This window comes from Geotrypetes seraphini, chromosome 1 (genome assembly GCF_902459505.1).
Source record: "Geotrypetes seraphini chromosome 1, aGeoSer1.1, whole genome shotgun sequence".
Lineage (NCBI taxonomy): Eukaryota > Metazoa > Chordata > Amphibia > Gymnophiona > Dermophiidae > Geotrypetes > Geotrypetes seraphini.
In genome coordinates, this window is record NC_047084.1 from 264,312,830 (window position 1) to 264,335,239 (window position 22,410).

The following is a 22,410-nucleotide window of genomic DNA, read 5'->3' on the forward strand; positions in this document are numbered from 1 at the left end:
CCCTTTTTTGTTCCAAATACATGTACATGATCTTTTTAAAGAACACTCTTAGGCATTTACAAGTCACATAACTTGCCTTCTGTACCATTTGGTTCCAAATATTCGCCTTCTTCGTCATCATCTTCTTCCTGAACATCTGCAAATGGGAAAAGAACATCTCTTTCAGAAGGGCTTTGGCTCACTGGTTAAGCTGCTGCCTCTGCCTTTCTAAACTTGATTATCTGACACACTGAATCAAAGGATTGTCTTACTGTGTATATCTCTGAGCTGAATGATTGGTTATGTTGTGTGGCTGCTGAAAGGTCTACAGGTGATGTTTTATTACTTGAGAAAATGCTATTGTGGTTATTGATAATTGGGTAGGGGCCGTGGCAGTTGTGTCGGTACAGATTTACCAAATGTTTGTTGACCAATGTCATTACATTACATTAGAGATTTCTATTCCGCCATTACCTTGCGGTTTAAGGCGGATTACAAAAGAGTTATAGAAGGAGGGTTACAAAGTAAGATCACAGGTCATTTCCAAAGAGTAGATCGGGTAGTATCAGTGAGTTAGGGAGAGGAAGGGGAGGTGCTGCTAGCTGGAGAGGGCTGGGAGGCTGTTAGCAGGAGCGGGCTGAGAGAGACACAGAGTCTCACTAAAGCAGCAGCGCGTGGTGGACAGGGAGAGCGCGAGGCGAGCGGCAAACTCACTTTCTCCATCGGGGGCTGAGGCGAGAGTAACTCCGCCCACCCCATAGCATCAGCAGAAGGCGCCCGGGCCCCCTCCATAAAAGGAGGCGGGCCGACGGTTGTTTCTTCTTCACTGCTGCTAGCTGGAGAGGGCTGGGAGGCTGTTAGCAGGAGCGGGCTGAGAGAGACACAGAGTCTCACTAAAGCAGCAGCGCGTGGTGGACAGGGAGAGCGCGAGGCGAGCGGCAAACTCACTTTCTCCATCGGGGGCTGAGGCGAGAGTAACTCCGCCCACCCCATAGCATCAGCAGAAGGCGCCCGGGCCCCCTCCATAAAAGGAGGCGGGCCAACGGCGCACAGCCGTTCGGTGCGCGGCGAAGGCGAGCGGCAAAGGCGCTCGCCTTAGCGAGACCACCTTTGCGAAGAGCCTTAAGAAGAGCCAAATCTAGGGTTACGGATCGCTGTAGGGCAACTAGCAGTCCTCAGGCACCCTAATCTCAATCTTACAGGCATCATCCTTCACGGTCTAATCGTTCCTCCAAGTCTTTCACCTTAAACATCCTACTGCTTACATCTCTCTGACACTCTAACTTTTCAACTCTACACTCCAGACGCCCTAAACTTACATACTCTCATACAAACCTTACGTACCCTCATACTATCTCTCTCTCTCTTTTTCTCTCTCTCATTCACTCTCTCTCATTTTCTCGTTAACAGGCAGACCTCACATATATTACCTGATTATGGCAGGGCGAACAAGAAATGCGAAGCCTTCAAGCAAGATCGGCATTCCCTACACTGAGGTGATCCGGGAGGTGACCTCAACCTGCACACAGACGGAGGAGAATCCAGCACCAGGAATGGATGTATCCATGCAGACTGAGGCCATCCCACTGCAGTACAACACGGCCTCTACACAGACAGAGGAGGACAGCCAGCAGGATGTCAACATTATGCGGGAACTAAAGAGCCTCAGGGAGGAGGTGAAACGCCTGAGGGGCATTAGAGAGGACGAGGCCTACATCGATGGAATAGTGCAGGAACTGTCCCAAATCACCGAACGGGCCCGTGACAGATCACTGAATGAGACACCAGGACTGTCGAATGAGACACCAGGACCGTCGACGCTGAAACCAACTGTTGGAATCCAGGAGTTAGCTGAGGACACTGACTCCTGGCAGTTAGTGACCTCCTCCACAGGTAAACGTAGAAGAACCCCCCCTCCATTTACAAACTCTTCACCTTCATATTCTTTCTCTTACCAGGGTAGCTCCACATCGACCCCACAACTTAACCTGAGGAACAGATTCCAGGTCTTGCAGGAAGAGGATACCGAAGTGAAGCAGGACCAGGTTCAACACACATCTCCATCTCCAGGGACAATGGATCGACCCCCCGAAAAGAAGCGCAGAGTAATAGTCATCGGGGACTCCATGCTGAGGGGCACCGAGGGACCAATATGCAGACCGGATATGCAGTCAAGGGAGGTCTGCTGTCTGCCCGGAGCCAGAATACGAGATGTGACCACCTGTCTTGATAGACTTATCAGGCCCCAGGACCACTTCCCCATGATGCTCATCCACGTCGGAACGAATGACACTGCCAAGAACACCCTGGAGGACATAGCCAGAGACTTCGGAGCTCTGGGAAGGAGGCTAAAGCAGACAGGAGCACAGGTAGTATTCTCTTCGATTCTTCCTGTTAGGGGCAGAGGAAGGGACAGGGACGAACGTATCCTGAAGACGAATGAGTAGCTACAACGATGGTGCCGGGAAATGAACTTCGGATTCCTGAATCACGGAGAGGCACTACAGGGACTACAGGGATCAGACGGACTCCACCTGACCAACAGAGGTAAGAACGTCTTCGGACACCGACTAGCCCGCCTACTTCGAAGGGCTTTAAACTAGGTAAGTCGGGGGTGGGTACCCACTTTTACACCAGAACAGTAAGTAACAATCCTGATGTGGCGAACCAAAACTCCGCTTCTAAGTCTGAGGTAAGTACCCTTACTGCAAAAGAATCGCTAGGAGACACTTTAATTCAAATGGGTGGCTCTCTACAGGAGAGTAATAAACATAAAGAGTGGAGAGCTATGTATGTTAACGCACGCAGCCTAGGGAATAAATTTCTAGAACTGGAAACAGAAATAGTTAATGCAGACCTTGACATAATAGCAATATCCGAAACATGGTTCACAGACTCTCATGGGTGGGATATAACTATACCAGGATACAACCTGCTTCGCCAAGACACAGAGGGTAAGTTAGGAGGAGGGGTAGCACTTTACATCAAAGAGATCATCAAGACAACCAGGATCACGGATGTCAAGTATACTGGGGAATCCATCTGGGTAAACCTGGCCAGAGGCAGAGAAAAATGCCTGTACCTTGGTATGGTATACAGACCTCCAAGACAATCGGAGGACAAGGACGCAGAATTAATTGAGGACATTGAGAATATCACCTTACGGGGGGATGTTGTTCTGTTAGGAGACTTCAACATGCCTGATGTAGACTGGAACACACTCTCAGCGACAACCTGTGATAGCAGGAGGATATTGACGTCCATGAAGGGAGTACGGCTCATACAAATGGTACTAGAGCCCACCAGGGCCCAGGCCATCCTGGACCTGGTACTTACGAACGGGGAAAGCGTCTCGGAGGTCTCGGTGGGAGAAACGCTAGCCACCAGTGATCATAACATGGTATGGTTTAACCTTAAGAAAGGCTTCCCTAGATCACAAACAAAAACAAGGGTACTCAATTTCCGGGGCACTGACTTCGCACGCATGGGAGATTTCGTTCATCAGAAGCTGCAGGTTCAAGAAGTAACTGATAATGTGGAAGCTATGTGGTCAACCTTGAAATCGACTCTTCACGAGGCAACTATCCGCTACATAAAATCGGTAACTAAACAACAAAGAAAAAAGAAACCCCAATGGTTCACTGATGAGGTCTTGTACCTCGTCAAGGAGAAGAAAAGAGCATTTCTCTCATACAAACGCACCGGGGAAAAGGAAGCAAACATTGAATACAGGACAAAGTCTACAGCGGTCAAAACAGCAGTCAGGGAGGCCAAGCTTCAAATGGAAGAAACTCTAGTGAAGAACATTAAGAAAGGGGACAAATCCTTCTTCAGGTACATTAGCGACAGGAAAAAGAACACAAACGGGATAACACGCCTTAGAACGCCAGACGGGGATTATGTGGAAACAGATTCCGATAAAGCCAAGCTACTGAATGATTACTTCTGTTCAGTCTTTACCTGTGAGGCACCAGGGCACGGGCCACGGCTGGAAACAAAGCAAAGCATGGAAGACCCATTTCAGAATTTTGAGTTCACAACTGCTGATGTTTACAGAGAACTGTCAAGACTCAAGGTGAACAAAGCCATGGGACCGGACAATTTGCACCCAAGAGTGCTCAGAGAGCTATGCGATGTTCTGGCAAAACCGTTTGCCATGCTCTTCAATCTCTCCCTAAGTACGGGGAGAGTCCCCCTGGACTGGAAAACAGCTAACGTCGTTCCTCTGCACAAAAAGGGTTGCAGAGCAGAGCCTGCGAATTACAGACCGGTGAGTCTCACATCAATAGTGTGTAAACTCATGGAAACTCTACTTAAAGGTAAATTAGACACGATATTGGATGAGAGGAATCTAAGGGATCCCTGCCAACATGGATTCACTAGGGGCAGGTCATGCCAATCCAATCTTATCAGCTTCTTTGATTGGGTGACAGGAAAGCTAGACTCGGGAGAGTCTCTGGACATAGTGTACTTGGATTTCAGTAAAGCTTTTGACAGTGTCCCACACCGTAGACTATTAAACAAGATGAAATCGATGGGGTTAGGTGAGAAACTAACTGCATGGGTCAATGATTGGCTGAGTGGAAGACTTCAGAGGGTGATGGTCAACGGCACCCTCTCTGAGACTTCGGAGGTGACCAGCGGAGTGCCGCAGGGCTCAGTCCTGGGACCATCTCTTTTCAACATATTCATAAGGGACTTGACCCGAGGGCTTCAGGGTAAAGTAGCACTGTTTGCTGACGATGCCAAACTGTGTAATACAGTAAGCGAAAGCAATCTCAAGGTCGGGTTGGGCCCGTGTGCCTCAGGCCCCGCCCCCAGGTGGGACCTAAGGCTCCCGGGCCTATTTTGATTGGCCCAGGCGCCTTAGGCCCCACCAGTAGGCGGAGCTTTGGGACGGATGGGCCAATCCGGCCTCATTCCGTCGTTGGCTGCCTGCTGGACAGGTGAGTTTGACTCCCGTCTGTCCGGCCAACTACACAAAGGTACGGGGAAGGGGGGTGGGGGTGTCGTGGGGGTTCAGCCAGGGGGGTCGCGGGTCGGCTGGGGGAGCGGTCGGAGGTTCTCGGGGGGGCGGTCGTTGGGGGGAGGAGGGTTTGCGTCGAGGGCAGGAGGGCCTGGGATCCCTCCTGCCCGTAATGTAGTGCGGGGTGGGGGTTCGCCGTGGCCAGGAGGGTTTGGGCTCCCTCCTGGCCCAAACAACTAGGGGGGGTCGCCAGGGCCAGGAGGACTTGGGCTCCCTCCTGGCCCGATATTGTCGGGGAGTTGGGGAGTCGGCGGGGCAAGAGGGCTTGGGCTCCCTTTTGCCACGATCGTGTCGGGGGTGCCACGGTTGGCTGGGGCAAGAGGGCTTGAGCTCCCTCTTGCCCCGATCGTGTCGGGTGTCGGGACCGCCAAGAGGAAGCAGCAGGACACTGGTAGGAGCTTCTACATGATGGGGGGGTCGGGAGGCTGTGGGGGTGCGAGCGGTCCTTCAGGCTGGGGGTGCGGGTACGGGTGGGAGTGCGTGCGAGCGGTCCTTCGGGGTGGGGGTGCGTGCGAGCGGTCCTTCGGGGTGGGGGTGCGAGCGGTCCTGCGGGGGGGGGGGGTGAATCGGACGTCGGGGGGGGAACTATGTAAAAAAATTTTTGTACAACGCGCTCACGCGTATAACGTGCAAGGGTATGCGCGGTACGTAAAAACCACGTATAACGCACGCGTTATATGCGAGAAAATATGGTAGTCTTCCCTTCCACAGTAACCATTATCTCTTTCTCTCTCTGAGAGATTCCACGTGCCTATCCCAAGCCCTTTTGAATTCAGACACAGTCTCTGTCTCCACTATCTCTTCTGGGAGACTGTTCCATGCATCTACCACCCTTTTTGTAAAAAAAGTATTTCCTTTGATTACGCCGGAGCCTGTCACCTCTTAACTTCATCCTATGCTCTCTCATTGCAGTTTCCTTTCAAATGAAAGCGTCTCGATTCATGCACATTTACATTACATAGATATTTAAACATTTCTATTATATCTCACCTCTCCTGCCTTTCCTCCAAAGTCGGTCCCCATACGCCTTATGATGAAGACCACATACCATTTTAGTAGCCTTCCTCTGGACCTAGCCCAAATGCATTAATAAGATGATATGTTCGTTTGAGGCCTCTTTGCTCCGAGCAAGGCAATTTTTTTAGTAACTCCAGGCCTTAAGGGTCAGATTCTACAAATGGTGCCAGCATTGGTGGCCGCCTAAAAAGCAGCCTCTGATGTTCAAGTTCAAGTTCAATTTTATTTGATGTATCGCCTATAACAATTTCTAAGCGATGTACAATAAAATATCATAAATGATAACAAATAGTGTTAAAAACAAAACTTCTTAACAAATTTTTGAAAGGCAAAAATTTATAACATACAATGTTAGAGCTTTAAGGAGTTACATCACAAACTTGATACATTAGGGAAAAAAAGGGAAAAAGTTACAATATTCTCAGTCTAATATGGGAAAAACATTAAAGTTACACACATAAGGTGCCATTTGTAGAATCATGGCCTATATTTCTGGTGCCTATGTTTGATATGAATCACGTCTAAGGAAGCAGCTAAGGATGCCTAAGCTCATTTCTGGTGTTAGCCACACCTACTTCAATCCTAGGTGTTCTAAGGCGTCCTCGTAAACGCCATCTAGATGCCAGTTTTGTAAGCACATACATTTTTATTTTTAAATAATTTTTAAATGGCTTTGACACTTAAGTTAGGCACCAGTAGGAGGTTCTGGAGAAGGTAGAGGAGTATTAATAAACTGGAAATAAATCTGATACAGAGGGACTGGTGGTAGGCCAGGATGCTGGAAGCTGACTCGTAGGAGCAGATTTCATTTTAGCCATACTTGTCACTTTCTAGAAGCACCAGAGCCCTGGACAAGAGGCATCATTGGAGGGAAACCCCTCCTCCTATCAGATCCCAGTTGCTTTGTTCAGAGCTGGTCTTCACTACCACAGTGAACATTTTTGCCAAAGTGGATCTTGCTTGAAAAAAAAATGAAGATCACTGGAACAAGATATTGCTCACCTTCTGACTCTATTGAATTTTGAGTGTATTTGATATCAATAGGGCGTTCCACTGAACCATAAAAACTGTCAGCGTCAGATTCCGAATCACTATAATAAATAAAACAAATAAAATCATATTAAATAAGGTTGACCCCCTCCCCTACAACTCTTTTTTTGGCCTCATACATATAGAAACAAACAAAAAAAGTATAGCAGACTCAAACCCTTAGGCCAAAGTTAAGCAATTTTAGATACGTACTTTTGCTTAGTAAGTGCTTGGATATAGACATCTTGCATTATACTGAGCTGTTATCTCTTTAAAATTGCACTGTAATTCGACTTGAACCTTTTCAGGCATAGCACAACTCATAAAACTTAGATTAGATTAGATCTTGTGGAAGGTGTACTTAATGGCTCAGAGGCCTAGATGCACTAAGAGGATCAGTAAGACTGTGTGGGTCTGAACGATCCAATTTTTGGGCCAATTCAGAAAGAGCTATTGATGCACTAAAATATTTGCATGCAAATGATTTATGTGGATGTTTGTCTTAATCCTTGACTCAGCATCTGATGATCCCTGTGAGAGCGACTCTCACACATGACCGAGCTAGCAGAGGAAACTCAAACAGCTGAAAGGCAGGGGAAGCCCTGAGAGCAGCCTCCTGCACTCAACTGTTTAGGGCAGGAAACTTTTTTTTTTTTAAAGGGGATAGATGCTGTGCGTGTTACACACCCACACTATCTGTCCCATAATAAAAAAGCAACCCCCCCACCAATGACGGCTCTCCCCGATGAATGGGCACCACGAACCCCCCCCCCCCGCACCAGTGAAAATCAATAGTTTTTAAAGTGCAACAGTTTCAAAGTGCTTAAAAAGTGCCTTAAAGTGCTACTAGTCAAATGCTTTTACATATGAACTAAAGGTTTATGACTTATCTCAGTTTTTATGATCGGGGAAACACGGATCCAACATGTTTCGCGCATTCAACGCTTTATCAAGGATCGTTTCCCATAAACCTTTAGTACATATGTAAAAGTGTTTGACTAGTAGCACTTTAAGGCACTTTTTAAGCACTTTGAAACTGTTGCACTTTAAAAACTGCACTTTAAATATTGAAATCCAATTAGGATAAAAAAGTGGGCCAGTGAGGAGACAACACATCAAGCTCAAGTCAACATATCAGACCATATGGCTAAACTCAAAGATTAAAATTGGCGGATATAAGGTCATCTGGAAATATTGGATGAAGGCAGGCATACGTACTTTAGATGATGTTATTTCAAATGGAAATTTGCTTGATTTTTCACAATTGCAACACAAATATGATCTTAATATATTACAAAATTATAAATGGTTGCAATTGAAGCAAGGCTTTCAGGCAGGGTTCCCTGAATGGAAAAATCTCAATAATAAGTACATGTATCACAACAGATATTTATCACTTGAAATAAGAGGTATTTATGTGTAATAAGCACAGCACCTATGCCCATTTAAAACAAAAGACTGGACAGGTAAGCGACTGGTCTTGCTTGACTAATTGATTTTTTTTGGATCGCTAAAAGCAATCACTTTTTTAGTGCATTGGGAAGCCATTTTAGAGCATCAATCACTCTACTTGTTTAAATGGCATTTTAATATTAATCAGCTTATTTGCATAGTCGGATCGGGGAATGAGCGATCGTACAGAAAGCTAGGCGGTGAACCGTTTTTTGCATTGGGTTGGCAAACATGATCATCGCTAAAGTTGTTAAAACAGGTTTAGCAACGATCGCTGGCTTAGTGCATCTGGGCCAGAGTCTAGCCTTAAACAGATGATGGCAATTTGACAGACAGTTTCTCAGAAAGATTGGTATCAGAGTGCTTCAAGGACAATGCTCAAGAACATTATAGATCACCATGTACTAAGAGGGAAGGAAGGAGAATTGTATATGAATTTATCTATTTAGATTTAGCTTATGTCTTTTTCAGAACCAGCTTAAGGTGAATTACATTAAGGGGCAGTAGGTATTCCTATGTCTATGGAAGGCTCACAGTCCAAGTTTTTACCTGAGGCAATGAAAGGTTAAGCGACTTACTTATGATCAAAAGGAGCAGCAGTGGAATCTGAATTGGGCTTCCCTGGTTGTCAACCCAGTGCCCATCAGTCTACTCCTCTTCTCCTACTCCTTGTTTCTTTTGTAATGCCTGCTAGCCACATATGGATGGCAAGTCCTAGGCAAAGGTCCCAGAGAGCTGCCTCTGGCTTTCTTGTTTACATAATAGGGATCACCAGGACATTTAACCCAGGCAAAACTTGCAGAGCTCCCATGACTCTCTTAAGAACCCAGTGCAAGCATGTCTTTGAACTAACCATTAGAAGATGCTGAATGGTGGCACCCTGCCCCTGCCTGGTGTATTTTGGGGTGTACTAGGCAAGGCCCAAGTACCATATAAGGATTTTTTTTCCTTATATGGTACTTAGGTCTTGCCCACTGCATTTAAAAATGCCATTTTGAAGAGGGTGGGCCCAGAGGAAGCCCAGAGAGAAGGCATGCCTCTATAGGAGTCAGGCTTATTCGGTTCCTTGCCTGGCTTCAACAAAACAATTATTTGTGCCACATTTAAATGTCTAGGAAGGCTCTCAGCCTACACAGCTGCATGAAATGCAGCAGCCAAAAGCGGGGCTACCTTGGCATGCAAGATCTTATAAAATTCATTGTGCAACCCATCGGCACCTGGCGACTTCCCCAAAGCACTAGTTTGAATAGCCCATTCAATCTCATCAGCTGAGAAGGGGGCATCCAGCTTAGCCCTAGACGAGGCAGAAAGAGCTGGAAGAGCATGACTAGAAAGATACATACAGTATAGATTTTTTAAAAATTGCTATGGGGTGCTATATCCGAAACATGGTTCACAGACTCTCATGGGTGGGATATAACTATACCAGGATACAACCTGCTTCGACAAGACAGAGAGGGTAAGTTGGGAGGAGGGGTAGCACTTTACATCAAAGAGAACATCAAGACAACCAGGATCACGGATGTCAAGTACACTGGGGAATCCATCTGGGTAAACCTGGCCAGAGGCAGAGAAAAATGCCTGTACCTTGGTGTGGTGTACAGACCTCCAAGGCAATCGGAGGACAAAGACGCAGAATTAATTGAAGACATTGAGAATATCACCTTACGGGGGGATGTCGTTCTGTTAGGAGACTTCAACATGCCTGATGTAGACTGGAACACACTCTCAGCGACAACTTGTGATAGCAGGAGGATATTAACGTCCATGAAGGGAGTAAGGCTCAAACAAATGGTACTAGAGCCCACTAGGGCCCAGGCCATCCTGGACCTGGTACTTACAAATGGGGAAAGCGTCTCGGAGGTCTCGGTGGGAGAAAAGCTAGCCACCAGTGACCATAACATGGTATGGTTTAACCTTAAGAAAGGCTTCCCTAGGTCACAAACAAAAACAAGAGTACTCAATTTCCGAGGCACTGACTTCGCACGCATGGGAGATTTCATCCATCAGACGCTGCAGGTTCATGAAGTAACTGATAATGTGGAAACTATGTGGTCAACCTTGAAATCGACCCTTCATGAGGCAACTCAATGCTACATAAAATCGGTAACCAAACAGCAAAGAAAAAAGAAACCCCAATGGTTCACTGATGAGGTCTCGTACCTCGTCAAAGAGAAGAAAAGAGCATTTCTCGTATACAAATGCTCGGGGGAAAAAGAAGCAAACATTGTATACAGGGCAAAGTCTGCAGCGGTCAAAACAGCAGTCAGGGAAGCCAAACTTCGAATGGAAGAAAATCTAGCGAAAAACATTAAGAAAGGGAACAAATCCTTCTTCAGGTACATTAGCGACAGGAAAAAGAACGCAAACGGGGTAGTACGCCTTAGAACGCCAGAAGGGAACTATGTGGAAACAGATTCCGATAAGGCCAAACTGCTGAATGATTACTTCTGTTCAGTCTTCACCTGCGAAGCACCAGGACACGGGCCACGGCTTGAAGCAAAGCAAAGCATGGAAGACCCATTTCAGAATTTTGATTTCACAACAGAAGATGTTTACAGAGAACTGTCGAGACTCAAGGTGAACAAAGCCATGGGACCGGACAATTTGCATCCAAGAGTGCTCAGAGAGCTATGCGATGTTTTGGCGGAACCGTTAGCCTTGCTCTTCAATCTCTCCCTAAGTACGGGGAGAGTCCCCCTGGACTGGAAAACTGCCAATGTTGTTCCTCTGCACAAAAAGGGTTGCAGAGCGGAGGCTGCGAATTACAGACCAGTAAGTCTCACATCAATAGTGTGTAAACTCATGGAAACTCTACTTAAAGGGAAATTAGACACGATATTGGATGAGGGAAATCTGAGGGATCCCTGTCAACATGGATTCACTAGGGGCAGGTCATGCCAATCCAATCTCATCAGCTTCTTTGACTGGGTGACAGGAAAACTAGACTCGGGAGAGTCTCTGGACATAGTGTACTTGGATTTCAGTAAAGCTTTTGACAGTGTCCCGCACCGTAGACTATTAAACAAGATGAAATCAATGGGGTTGGGTGAGAAACTAACTGCATGGGTCAATGATTGGCTGAGTGGAAGACTTCAAAGGGTGGTGGTCAACGGCACCCTCTCTGAGACATCAAAGGTGACTAGCGGAGTGCCGCAGGGATCAGTACTGGGACCGTCCCTTTTCAACATATTCATAAGGGACTTGACCCGGGGGCTTCAGGGAAAAGTAGCACTGTTCGCCGACGACGCCAAACTGTGTAACATAGTAAGTGAAAGCAATCTCAAGGATAATATGACGCAGGATCTGATCACGCTGGAAAACTGGTCCTCGACATGGCAGCTGGGATTCAACGCTAAGAAGTGTAAGGTCATGCATCTCGGCAGGAGAAATCCATGCAGAACATACACCTTGAATGGAGAAGCACTAGCTAGGACTTCAGAAGAATGGGACTTGGGAGTAATCATCAGTGCAGACATGAAAGCTGCCAAACAAGTAGAGAAGGCCTCGTCCAAGGCAAAGCAAATGATGGGATGTATCAAGAGAAGCTTCGTCAGCCGCAAACCTGAAGTCATAATGCCACTGTATAGAGCCATGGTGAGACCTCATCTGGAATACTGTGTGCAATTCTGGAGGCCACATTACCGTAAAGATGTGCTTCGAGCCGAGTCGGTCCAGCGGATGGCCACTAGAATGGTCTCCGGACTCAAGGGTCTCTCATACGAAGAAAGACTGGGCAAATTACAGCTCTATACTCTAGAGGAACGCAGGGAAAGGGGTGACATGATTGAGACATTTAAATACGTCACAGGTCGTGTAGAGCTGGAAGACGACATATTCGTTCCCAAGGGACCCTCGGTCACAAGGGGGCACCCGCTTAAACTTAGAGGAGGGAAATTTAGTAGTGACACCAGGAAGTACTTCTTCACAGAAAGGGTGGTGGATCAATGGAACAGACTTCCGGTGCAGGTGATCAAGGCCACCAGCGTGCTCGACTTTAAGAATAAATGGGACATCCACGTGGGATCCCTACGAAGGTCGAGCTAAGGAACTAAGTCATATGCACTCAGACTTAATGGGGTGGGTCAGTAGAGTGGGCAGACTTGATGGGCTGTAGCCCTTTTCTGCCGTCATCTTTCTATGTTTCTATGTTTCTATTTAATGTGGTCTGCGCTAATGATTTCAGCATAGAGATAATTGCCTTTAGCACAGGTGTTAGATTTTGAACATCAGCCCATGAATAAGGTACATTGCATTGCTGAGAAAGTCATGTTCTTCACATGGGTTTGTTTAGTGTAGTTGACATGATAGTATGTTCACATTTATATGTTTACAGGTCTTGCATTTCTGGCACTGTTGAGGGTGAATTTTAACATTTCAAGTGACTAAGGTTCTGCCAATTGCCTGTAATTAGTACATATCCAGTTTCCTTTGGAGTTCCTGATGATCCCTGTTGTGGGAATTCCCTTTCCACATCCTCCTGTAGATGTAAAAGCTTCTCTAGCTCTACAGTCACACAAGGAACAGGGTTGTCTGGTCTTGAAAGCTGGGTGGAAACAGGAAGAAGATGCTGACCTCACAAGTAAGTGGACACAAGGGTGAAAGGAGAACAATGGACATCACATGCCTTATGGAGGAAAATATGATATCATTTATTCATTCAATTTTCTATGCTGTTCTCCCAGGGAAGCTCAGAAAGGTTTACATGAATTTATTCAGGTACTCAAGCAAAATGGCAAAAACTGCAATGTGGCTCATGGATACTGGTTTCATTTGACAGTTTCTAATTAGAGGCAGAAGCGGAGTATGCTTGATGTGACCTATTTTAACTCCTAACTCCAACTTACTTGTAAAGTACTCATGTTTCTTTTATCATTCCCTTTGTGAGAAATTCCCTAACCCCTATTTATCCTGTTTTAATTAGATGGTAAGCTCTACTGAGGAGGGTTTGTCTCGTACATGCTTAATGTACAGCACTGCGTACATCTAGCAGCGCTTTAGAAATAAGTGCCAGTAGTAGTAGATCAGTGTTTCCTATGCCACAGTACTCAGAACTCCAGCACTAAAGCAAACAGCACCCACCCCATACCATGGAAAAACTGCAAAAACATAGCTCACCAATGCTCAACATTAATGACATGCAAATTATATGCATACTGTAAGATTGAAAATAAGGGGGAGGAACATGTCTGGTGCATGCGCACTGGAGTCTCACAGTAAGCATAACTCTTATTTATTTTTTCCATTTGTGCGTTGCACATACCTATACAAGCTCTAGATGACATTACAGAGGAAGAGGTTAGCAGAGGGTAGGGAGGACAATGGAGGGCAGGAAGATACAGGAGGAGAGGATACAGATGATTAAGTGTCAAATAGATGAGTTTTCAGTTTCTTCCGGAATATGGTGTGGTTAGGTTCCGTTCTGGTCATTTCAGTAAGGTCATTCCAAGTTTTACGCCTAGAAAGGTGAACATGGAGTGGAAAGCACGTTTGTATTGCAGATTTTTTGTGGAAGGGAAATTTAGAAGTATTCTGTTGAGGGTTCTGCGGGAAGCAGACCATGCCTTGGAGAAGAGCTGGATGAGAGGATCCACAGAGTTTCCATAAAGTATACGGTGAATGATGCATGAAGTTTTGAAGGTTATTCGTGATGGGATGGGTAGCCAGTGCAGTTGCCTGATGAAGTCTGTAATCGAGTCATATTTTCTCAGGTTGAAGATTAGTCTGACAACGGTGTCTTATGTGCAAGCTCAGGCAAAACTGGAAGTGAAGCACACATTGGCGCCTTTTCAATTTTTTCCCCCACTTCAAAGGCTTATATTCAAGCACAGAAAACAGGCGCCAATGTGTGCTTTCACTTTCAAGTTTGATCAACTTGGTACACCTTTGTTTCTTAAGAGTGGAGGTTAATGAGCAGCCTGAGAACCCAGGAAACTGGATTCAATTCCGACTGCAGCTCCTTGTAACTCTGGGCAAGTCACTGGGCAATATCAGCAGCAGTGGAGATCAACTGCTATTACACCTAAGCAGCAACGAGACCAGCCACAACCACCGAGAGCACACAGACCCGATACTACCAAGAGTGTTAACTATTCCCCCCCTGCAATCCACTAAGAAGATCGACTGTCGGCTCCGGGCGGCTTTCCCGCAGAGGAGAGAATCCTGCATTCACCGTGGGCCTCATCTGGGGCAGCCTCCTTGGAGCGGCTGGGGCACGGGCAGTGTGTCTGGGAGGGAATGCATGGATGGGAGAACATCTCAGGGGAGGAGACATAGGCATCCTGGGACTGTCGGCCAAGTCTCTTCCCTGAAGAAGCCCTTTCTGGAAACGTCAATCGCTCCTCCTAAACTTACTTGTTCCACTTCATCACTTCATCATGCTTCTATTCTTTTCTCTCCTCTCTTCTACCTTCCAAAGTATTTAGATCAATGCTGTCTTGTTAAAATGTTTATTTTATTTTTATTTTTCCTCTAACTCTACTTTTCACTTCTCTATTACCCTCCAGGTACTTTAGTTAGATTGTGAGCCTTCGGGACAGTAAGGGAATTTTTCAAGTACCTTTCTTATTTCTAATCTTAATGTATATTTTCTGTAAACCGCTTAGAACCTAACGGATGTAGCGGTATATAAGAAATAAATTACATTACATTACATTACACTTGACCCTTCATTGCCCCAGGTAAAAAATATGTAAACTGCTTTGGTTATACTCACAGGTGGTATATCATAGTAACATAGTCGATGATGGCAGATAAAGACCCGAATGGTCCATCCAGTCTGCCCAACCTGATTCAATTTAAATTTTTTAAATTTTTCTTCTTAGCTATTTCTGGGCAAGAATCCAGAGCTTTACCTGGTACTGTGCTTGGGTTCCAACTGCCGAAATCTCTGTTAAGACTTACTCCAGCCCATCTACACCCTCCCAGCCATTGAAGCCCTCCCCAGCCCATCTCCTTTCCCTTTGTAGATTCAACGGTATTTGCATAAGTTATTAAAAGTCTGTGGCTTCTGATCTCACTAGCATATTAACATTTGGCTAAATGCAAACTATTGGCTTCTGTCTAAGGTTTAATTCCTTTCAGAAACAAACAAGTAAAATAAATTAGCACAGCAGTTTTACAGCAGTCCTTTAATATTGGGTTTTTGTGAGTGGGGGCTGCAAAGAAGTGAGCTAAAGTTTAAAAAATAAAAAAAAGAGTACCGTAGCTACTTACCTTAAATCAGTCACAGTTTCCTTCTTTTCGTGGTAGTAATCTATTTCTTTCCTTAGTGATAACATCCATTTCTAGGAACAATAATTTCATCCAAGGATTAAATACTAATGTTTTATTATAAGCTTGCTATCTGTAAACAATCTGAATTTCCGGGTTTTCACAACAGCTCCAGCATGACCTGCTCAAGACTTTACGCTCAATTTCATGTCCTTAATGACAGCCCTCAAAGCAGAACTAACGAGGGCGGTTTTAATTTCAAATTAAAATTTCAAGTGAAATTAATCTGGTGAGATATACATCATCAAAGGCGTAGGGCTCCTTTTACGAAGCCGCGTTAGCGGCTTTATCACACACACCTTTTTAGCGCGCGCTAACCCCCGTGCTAGCTGAAAAACTACCGCCTGCTCAAGAGGAGGCGGTAGCGGCTAGCGCGGCCGGCAAATTAGCGCGCCCTATTAGGCGCGTTAAACTGCTAATGTGGCTTCATAAAAGGAGCCTTTAATCTATAATGGCTTTTAATGCTACTAGTAAGTGTGGAATTCTTAAGAGAAGAAAAAAGATCTCAGAAACCTGCTCAGAATTTAACGTACAAGGAATAACTCCGAGACTTATAGGTTCCAGATTTTCATCATTGATCCACAAAAGAACCTCTCCCATATACAGTATACCCAAATGTGAACATTTACCTTATATACTCGAATATAAGCCGAGACCCCTATTTTTCCCTCCAAAAAGGAGGAAAAATGGTTGATTTGAATGTAAGACCAGGGGACTTGTTATTCAAATGCCCTGCCCTGCTAGGATCTGCACCCAGCACCCTCTCCCTCACTCCCCCTCCTGTCAGGCTCTCCACCCTGTCCCCCCTCCCTGCCCCGTACCTGAGCCAGTTGCTGCTGCGAGTTCTGGCAGTTCAACTGTATTGAGCAGGAGTGCACTTTTGGTGCTGCTGCCCAGTGCTGAGCGGCTTCCTGAATGGCTACCCTGAGTTTTCACGAGACTTGTGAGAACTCAAGGCAGCCATTCAGGAAGCTGCTCAGAGCTGGGCATCAGTGTACAGCTGAACCGCCAGAACCCATGGCAGCGACTGGCTCAGCAGCGGGGCAGGAGTGCAGAAAACTCGCTCCTATCCGCTACACCTCTGGACCACCAGAGATTCCAAGTACACAGGTCATACAGAAGGCACGGTGGCAGGATATCGGCAAAGAGGAAGTACAATGGGCAGGGAGGGGGGGGACAGGGTGCAGAGCCTGGTGGCCCAGCAGAGGCCTGCAACAAGTTCGGGAGGGGAACAGGTAGGTGCTGGCCCAAATATAAACTGAGACCCCCATTTTGGAGCCATTTTTTTGGCCCCCAAATTCTCAGCTTATATTCGAGTATATACGGTATATACTCAATAATATTAAATGCACTGTGTGAAAACTATTACAATATTTTTACAATAGATAAAACTCACTTTGCGTCTTGTCTATTATTTCATACTGCACTAAATATTCCCAATTTTATTACTTGTTCAATTAATCATGACTATGGTACCGCCTCTATTAAAAGGTATACGTTAAATGCAACACTTATGAAAATAAAGCTCTTATATTTCCAACAACCAAATGTTATAGAGCCAATGCAAAACACTTATCAAACAGCATCGTCCCTATGGGACCTGTTCTGCCAGAAATAGGCTTCTTCCAGGGGTTTTTTAATGGCTGTTCTGACTTAAAATATACCACTGTGCAAAGGGCTGCTAAATCATTAGATATATCATTATTATTTAGTCGCAGCTCTGCTTTGCGCTGGTTCCCGCAGAATGGCAGGACTGGAAGCTGGTAAGAACATAAGAATAGCCTTACTGGGTCAGACCAATGATCCATCAAGCCCAGTAGCCCATTCTCACATAAGGCTTTTATCCACAGAGCAGGCAAGGCAGTGTACTTCATCCCTGCTTAGAAAGCACCACCTCTGAGGGATACAGGGTAATGCAACCCCCATGCCTGTAAGACCACTTACACCAGCCATAGTGCTCGAGCCTAGATTGCCAAAGAACATGCATGAATTACAGCTTTCTATAATTTAGATATGTAATTGTACACCCCTACCCATGTGCTTATAAACAATTACAATATTATATTGTCACTCTTAATTGGGAAGCGTTGAGAGGTCAACAGTCACAATGTTTGGGAACATTTTGGTAAAGTACAGGGAGATAAATTTTCAGTGTCTGGGCTCTATAAAAGTGCTTGTGCATATTTCACCCAAAAGGATGTGACAGTTTTACAGAACACCTGGGCCCATGATTTGAAGTGCACTCTTTTTTCCATTGACGTTCTCTTGACAGTGAATGTGGACCTTCTGGAATATCAATTTCGAGTTCTCCATAGGGCCTATATGACTCGGGCACAGATTTTTAAGATGGAAGGAGCAGACACCTTACTTTGTTGAAAATATAACTTGGAAACTAACTTGTTTTATCATGCTTTCCAGTTGGCTATAGAGGGATGGGGTGGGAGAAGGGTGCAAAAGTAGATGTGGCAAGGGACTTGAGGTGAAGTATGAGGGCAGGACGAAGGTAGGGTATGAACAGAGCAAGGGAGTGGTATAGCTTTATCAGCTTTATGGTTGGCTATGCAATGCCAGGTCATGTCCAGATAACAACATTACATTATCCAAGCATATGCAGCTGGATTTAACTGGTAAAGTTCGATATTCAAGAATCAAATAAATAAATATATTAAATAAAGTGTTTTGGGGAGTGGTTCAGGGAAGAGATTTTGGATTTAATTCACACCTTTTCATGTTGTAGCTCAAGGCAACTTACACTTAGGACTCCTTTTACAAAGCCGTGCTAGCGGTGTTAACGCATGCACCGGATTAGCGCACGCTACCCGGAAATCTACCGCCTGCTCCATAGGAGGCGGTAGCGGCTAGAGCATGCGGCAATTTAGCGCGCGCTATTCCGCACGTTAAGGCCCTAGCACGGCTTTGTAAAAGGAGCCCTTAGATACAGCAGGTATTTCCTTGTACGGCTTACAAGCCCTCCAAGGGCTCCTTTTACAAAGCCACGGTAGAGATTTCTACCAAGGCCTGGGGAGGTATATGCTCCAACGCTCGTAGGAATTATATGTGCGGTCGGAGCATTTACCTCACCAGCCTGTGGTAGAAACCTCTATCGCGGCTTTGTAAAAGCCAACATAAGTTTGTACTAGAGGTAAAGGAGGCTTAAGTGACTTGCACAAAGTCACAAGGGTAGAACCTAAAATGGGATTTGAATGCCTTCATACCCGCTTAGTTGATAAGCGGGATAGAAATTTTTAAAATAAATAAATAATAAATGAGTGCCTCCACAGCAGCCTCTCAGTAGCTCAACTAGAGGTGAGAGGGTATCCAGTCACATGACATTCAGGAAATGAAACCCTCTGAATAAAACAGCAACTTCCAAACAGAAAGCAATGAGTCCTGCTGACAGTACTATTTTAATAATTTTGAGCTGGATAGGCTGAAATTCTATATAACACTGCTGCCCTAATCAAACCAGTTAGAACATAATAAGAACATAAGAAGTTGCCTCCACTGGGTCAGACCAGAGATCCATCACGCCCAGTGGTCCGCTCCCGCGGCGGCCCATCAGGTCTGTGACCTGTGAAGTGGTTTCTGACTATTTCTATAACCTACCTATAACAGCATATACTGTTTTGTATACAAGTAGGAACAAATATTTCACCTTTCTTTCATCTTCTGATGACGCAGAGAAGTACCAGGTCCTATGCTTCTTGCTGATATGAACGATCTTGAAGGGAAAGACATTGTTTGATGTTGTCTCTTCTGCTGCTCTCATAACCCTAGGAAAATGAAGAGCTTGTCAAGTGTACCATACACAGTTTAGCTGAGTGGAGTAGTATCTTAAAAATATATATAATGCCACAATTAGCTACCACTGAGAAATACTTAATATTTTTGGAAAGTCTCTGACTTTTCTTAACTAATAGCATTCATTGTGCAGGAAGCAGATCCCCCAAGGACAAGGGAAACAGTCCCTATCCCTCTCTGCTACTACCCCCCTCAAAGAAAATAAATAAATAAAATAAAACAAAAACTCTTTAACATCTGGCCATGGTCAACAATCAACTGCAAATTTAGTACTTTACAAGCAGAGCAGTCATTGTGGATCTCAGCAACAGCAACACATCACAACTTAGAGTTTCCATTCACAATTCCACATCATAGAATTTAAGTCACGATCAAACCTTTTTAAATCACTATGAGGAACAGTTGAAGCAGGCCATTCAGGAGGGGTTCCCTGACTGGAAAAATCTTAAAAATCAGCATAGTTGGTCATTCCTGTGCTTCCAGGCGGATTTCCTGGGTCACCAGGCTGCTCAGTGGTATAAAATAATATCTGGATTTTTGAATAAGAAACCAAAAACTGGTCTTTGTTACATTTGGAGCATTGAGATAAAGCATCAGATTACTACGTCTCAATGGCCACAAATTTGGACTTGGAGGATGAGATATACGGTGCCTGCATCTATAAGACAAACTTGGTTTTTATTGTTACATAGAGCAGTTTGGACCCCAGTTCGGTTGCAGAAATTAGATAGTTCCAAGTCTAATAGGTGTTGGCACTGTCATCTCGAACCTGGAACATTAGATCATTTATTATTTTATTGTTCCTTAATACTTTTAATTTTGGAGATCCATTTGGGATCAGGTAAACAAAGTAATGGAAAATCTAGTGGCACTAACATATGGCACTGTGCTATTTGGCACTATGATGAGAGCTAAAAGCCAAATATCATCCCATAATAATAAACTTCTGTTTATTATGACAGGGGTTGCCATACAGCTTATTCTAAGGAATTGAAAAAACTGGGATAGACTGAACTATTCCTTTTGGTGGGAGTCTCTCTGTCATGTTTTTAAGATGGAACGTAATATGGCCATACATCAAGGATATTATAAGAAGTTTCTGAAGATTTGGGAGCCATTGACAAAATTTTGCAAAGAGTGATTGCTGATTATGCCCTTTGGTCATACACGTCCAGGGTGGGTGGGTGGGAGGGAGGGTTGGAATTTATTTTTCAATTCTCAATTTGAGTGTAGTTCTTAGATATAATTATTGAGGGGGGGAGATGATATTCTTTTTGTCATAGATTATAATTGTAATTGTATTTAAGTGCTTTTATAGAATTATATGATTGTATTTTATTTTGCACTTATTTATGGCTTTAAAATGAATAAAGAAATAAAAAAAAAAAAAAATCACTATGAGGAAATGTCTAAATTATCACAGATTTTAACAAGGAAGAAAATATCTGACCATGCAGGAAAAACTGCTAAACTAATAACATGGGTCAATATTCAACTGCAAGTGGTCAGTATTTTTTTTAAGTGCTGACTGCCATTAGCTCAATTAGACCTGGATATTCAATGCTGGGCCATGTTTGTGCACTATCTAGGTCTTCAGTGAACCCAGAAGTTGTGGAGGTGCTGGATGGCATTATAAAGTCCTATTTGCCTGGTTAGCTATGTAGCTAACTCAATATCTGGAAGATCATGCCCAGTGCCTGCAAAACTCCACCTTGACTCTGCCCCTGGATCACCCTGCCTGGATTGTACCAGGGTGTTCAGAGCCAATATACAAGGGCCTGGTTAAGTGCCACTGACTTATCAGTGAATAACCCAGTCTTTTCTTCAACATTGGTCCATAATTTATATTCAATATCAAAGGACTAATGTCGCTACTATCTCATCAACTACTATATAATTGGCTGTTTAGGGCTTCAGACATGCCATTATTGTTCGCTCGTTTTTCTCGGTGATACAAAAACGAGCCGAGAAAAACGAGCGAACAATAATGGCATGTCTGAAGCCCTAAACAGCCAATTATATAGTAGTTGATGAGATAGTAGCGACATTAGTCCTTTGATACTGACTTATCAGTGGCAGGCCATCTTAAACTATACTATACACTGGCCTTTTAGATTTCAGTATTTACTTTCATCTGATCACAGAACTTTGTAAAAATGTGAATACCTCTAGCTCAGGGACAGACAATCTAGCTACCAATTCTGGATGTACATAATTTGTATGATGGCTTCCAAAGAAGAGAAAGAGGTAAGGAAAAATGCTGCCGTTAGACCTGGTCTTTGAGTGCAGAGGATGCTCGAGCATCCTCAACATTAAGCAAACTTCTTTACTTTGTCCAGAAAGGATCATGTTTGTCACATTTAGACTCTAATCATTTTGTATAGTTGGTTCTTCTGAATGCTGCTACCGTTATTTTACCTGGTGACAGCTGGCCAAACTGAAGTATAGGCAGGTACAGTGAAAGAGATTTGGATTCCTGAGTGCCAGGCGTTCTCCTAATTCACAGTTCAGTGCTTTAACCACTAAAGTAGACTTCATTTCTGCAGCAGCTCTAGGTGACGGAGAATGCTTTTGGCCTTTGCTGTCAACTATATTTAGAAGTGTGATACATCATCTGGGAAACCAAAGTACAATATATACTCGAATATAAACTGGGATTCTTGGGCCAAAAAATTGGCCCACAAATGGGGGGGTCCAGTGCATCCAGTGCCCACCCAAACTTTTTGCAGGCCTCCGCCAGGCTGCCAGGCTCTGCACCATGTCCCCCCTCCCTGCCCATCATACCTCCTCTGCCGCTGGAATCCCTGGTGGTCTAAAGGTGTAGCGGCATGAGC

General features: G+C 44.7%; 1 protein-coding gene across 1 annotated transcript in view; it reads right to left on the bottom strand.

Moving 5' to 3' along the window:
• Positions 1-22,410, bottom strand: part of LOC117367206 (SH3 domain-binding protein 2-like) — a 102,092-nt gene that overhangs the window by 31,581 nt on the left and 48,101 nt on the right. Inside the window, exons 4-7 of the mRNA XM_033959606.1 lie at positions 19,431-19,548; positions 15,719-15,789; positions 7,025-7,113; positions 77-136 (exon numbers count right to left, since the gene is read on the bottom strand). Of these exons, the coding sequence (XP_033815497.1) occupies positions 77-136; positions 7,025-7,113; positions 15,719-15,789; positions 19,431-19,548 (338 nt within the window). The remainder of the gene's footprint in view (positions 1-76; positions 137-7,024; positions 7,114-15,718; positions 15,790-19,430; positions 19,549-22,410) is intronic.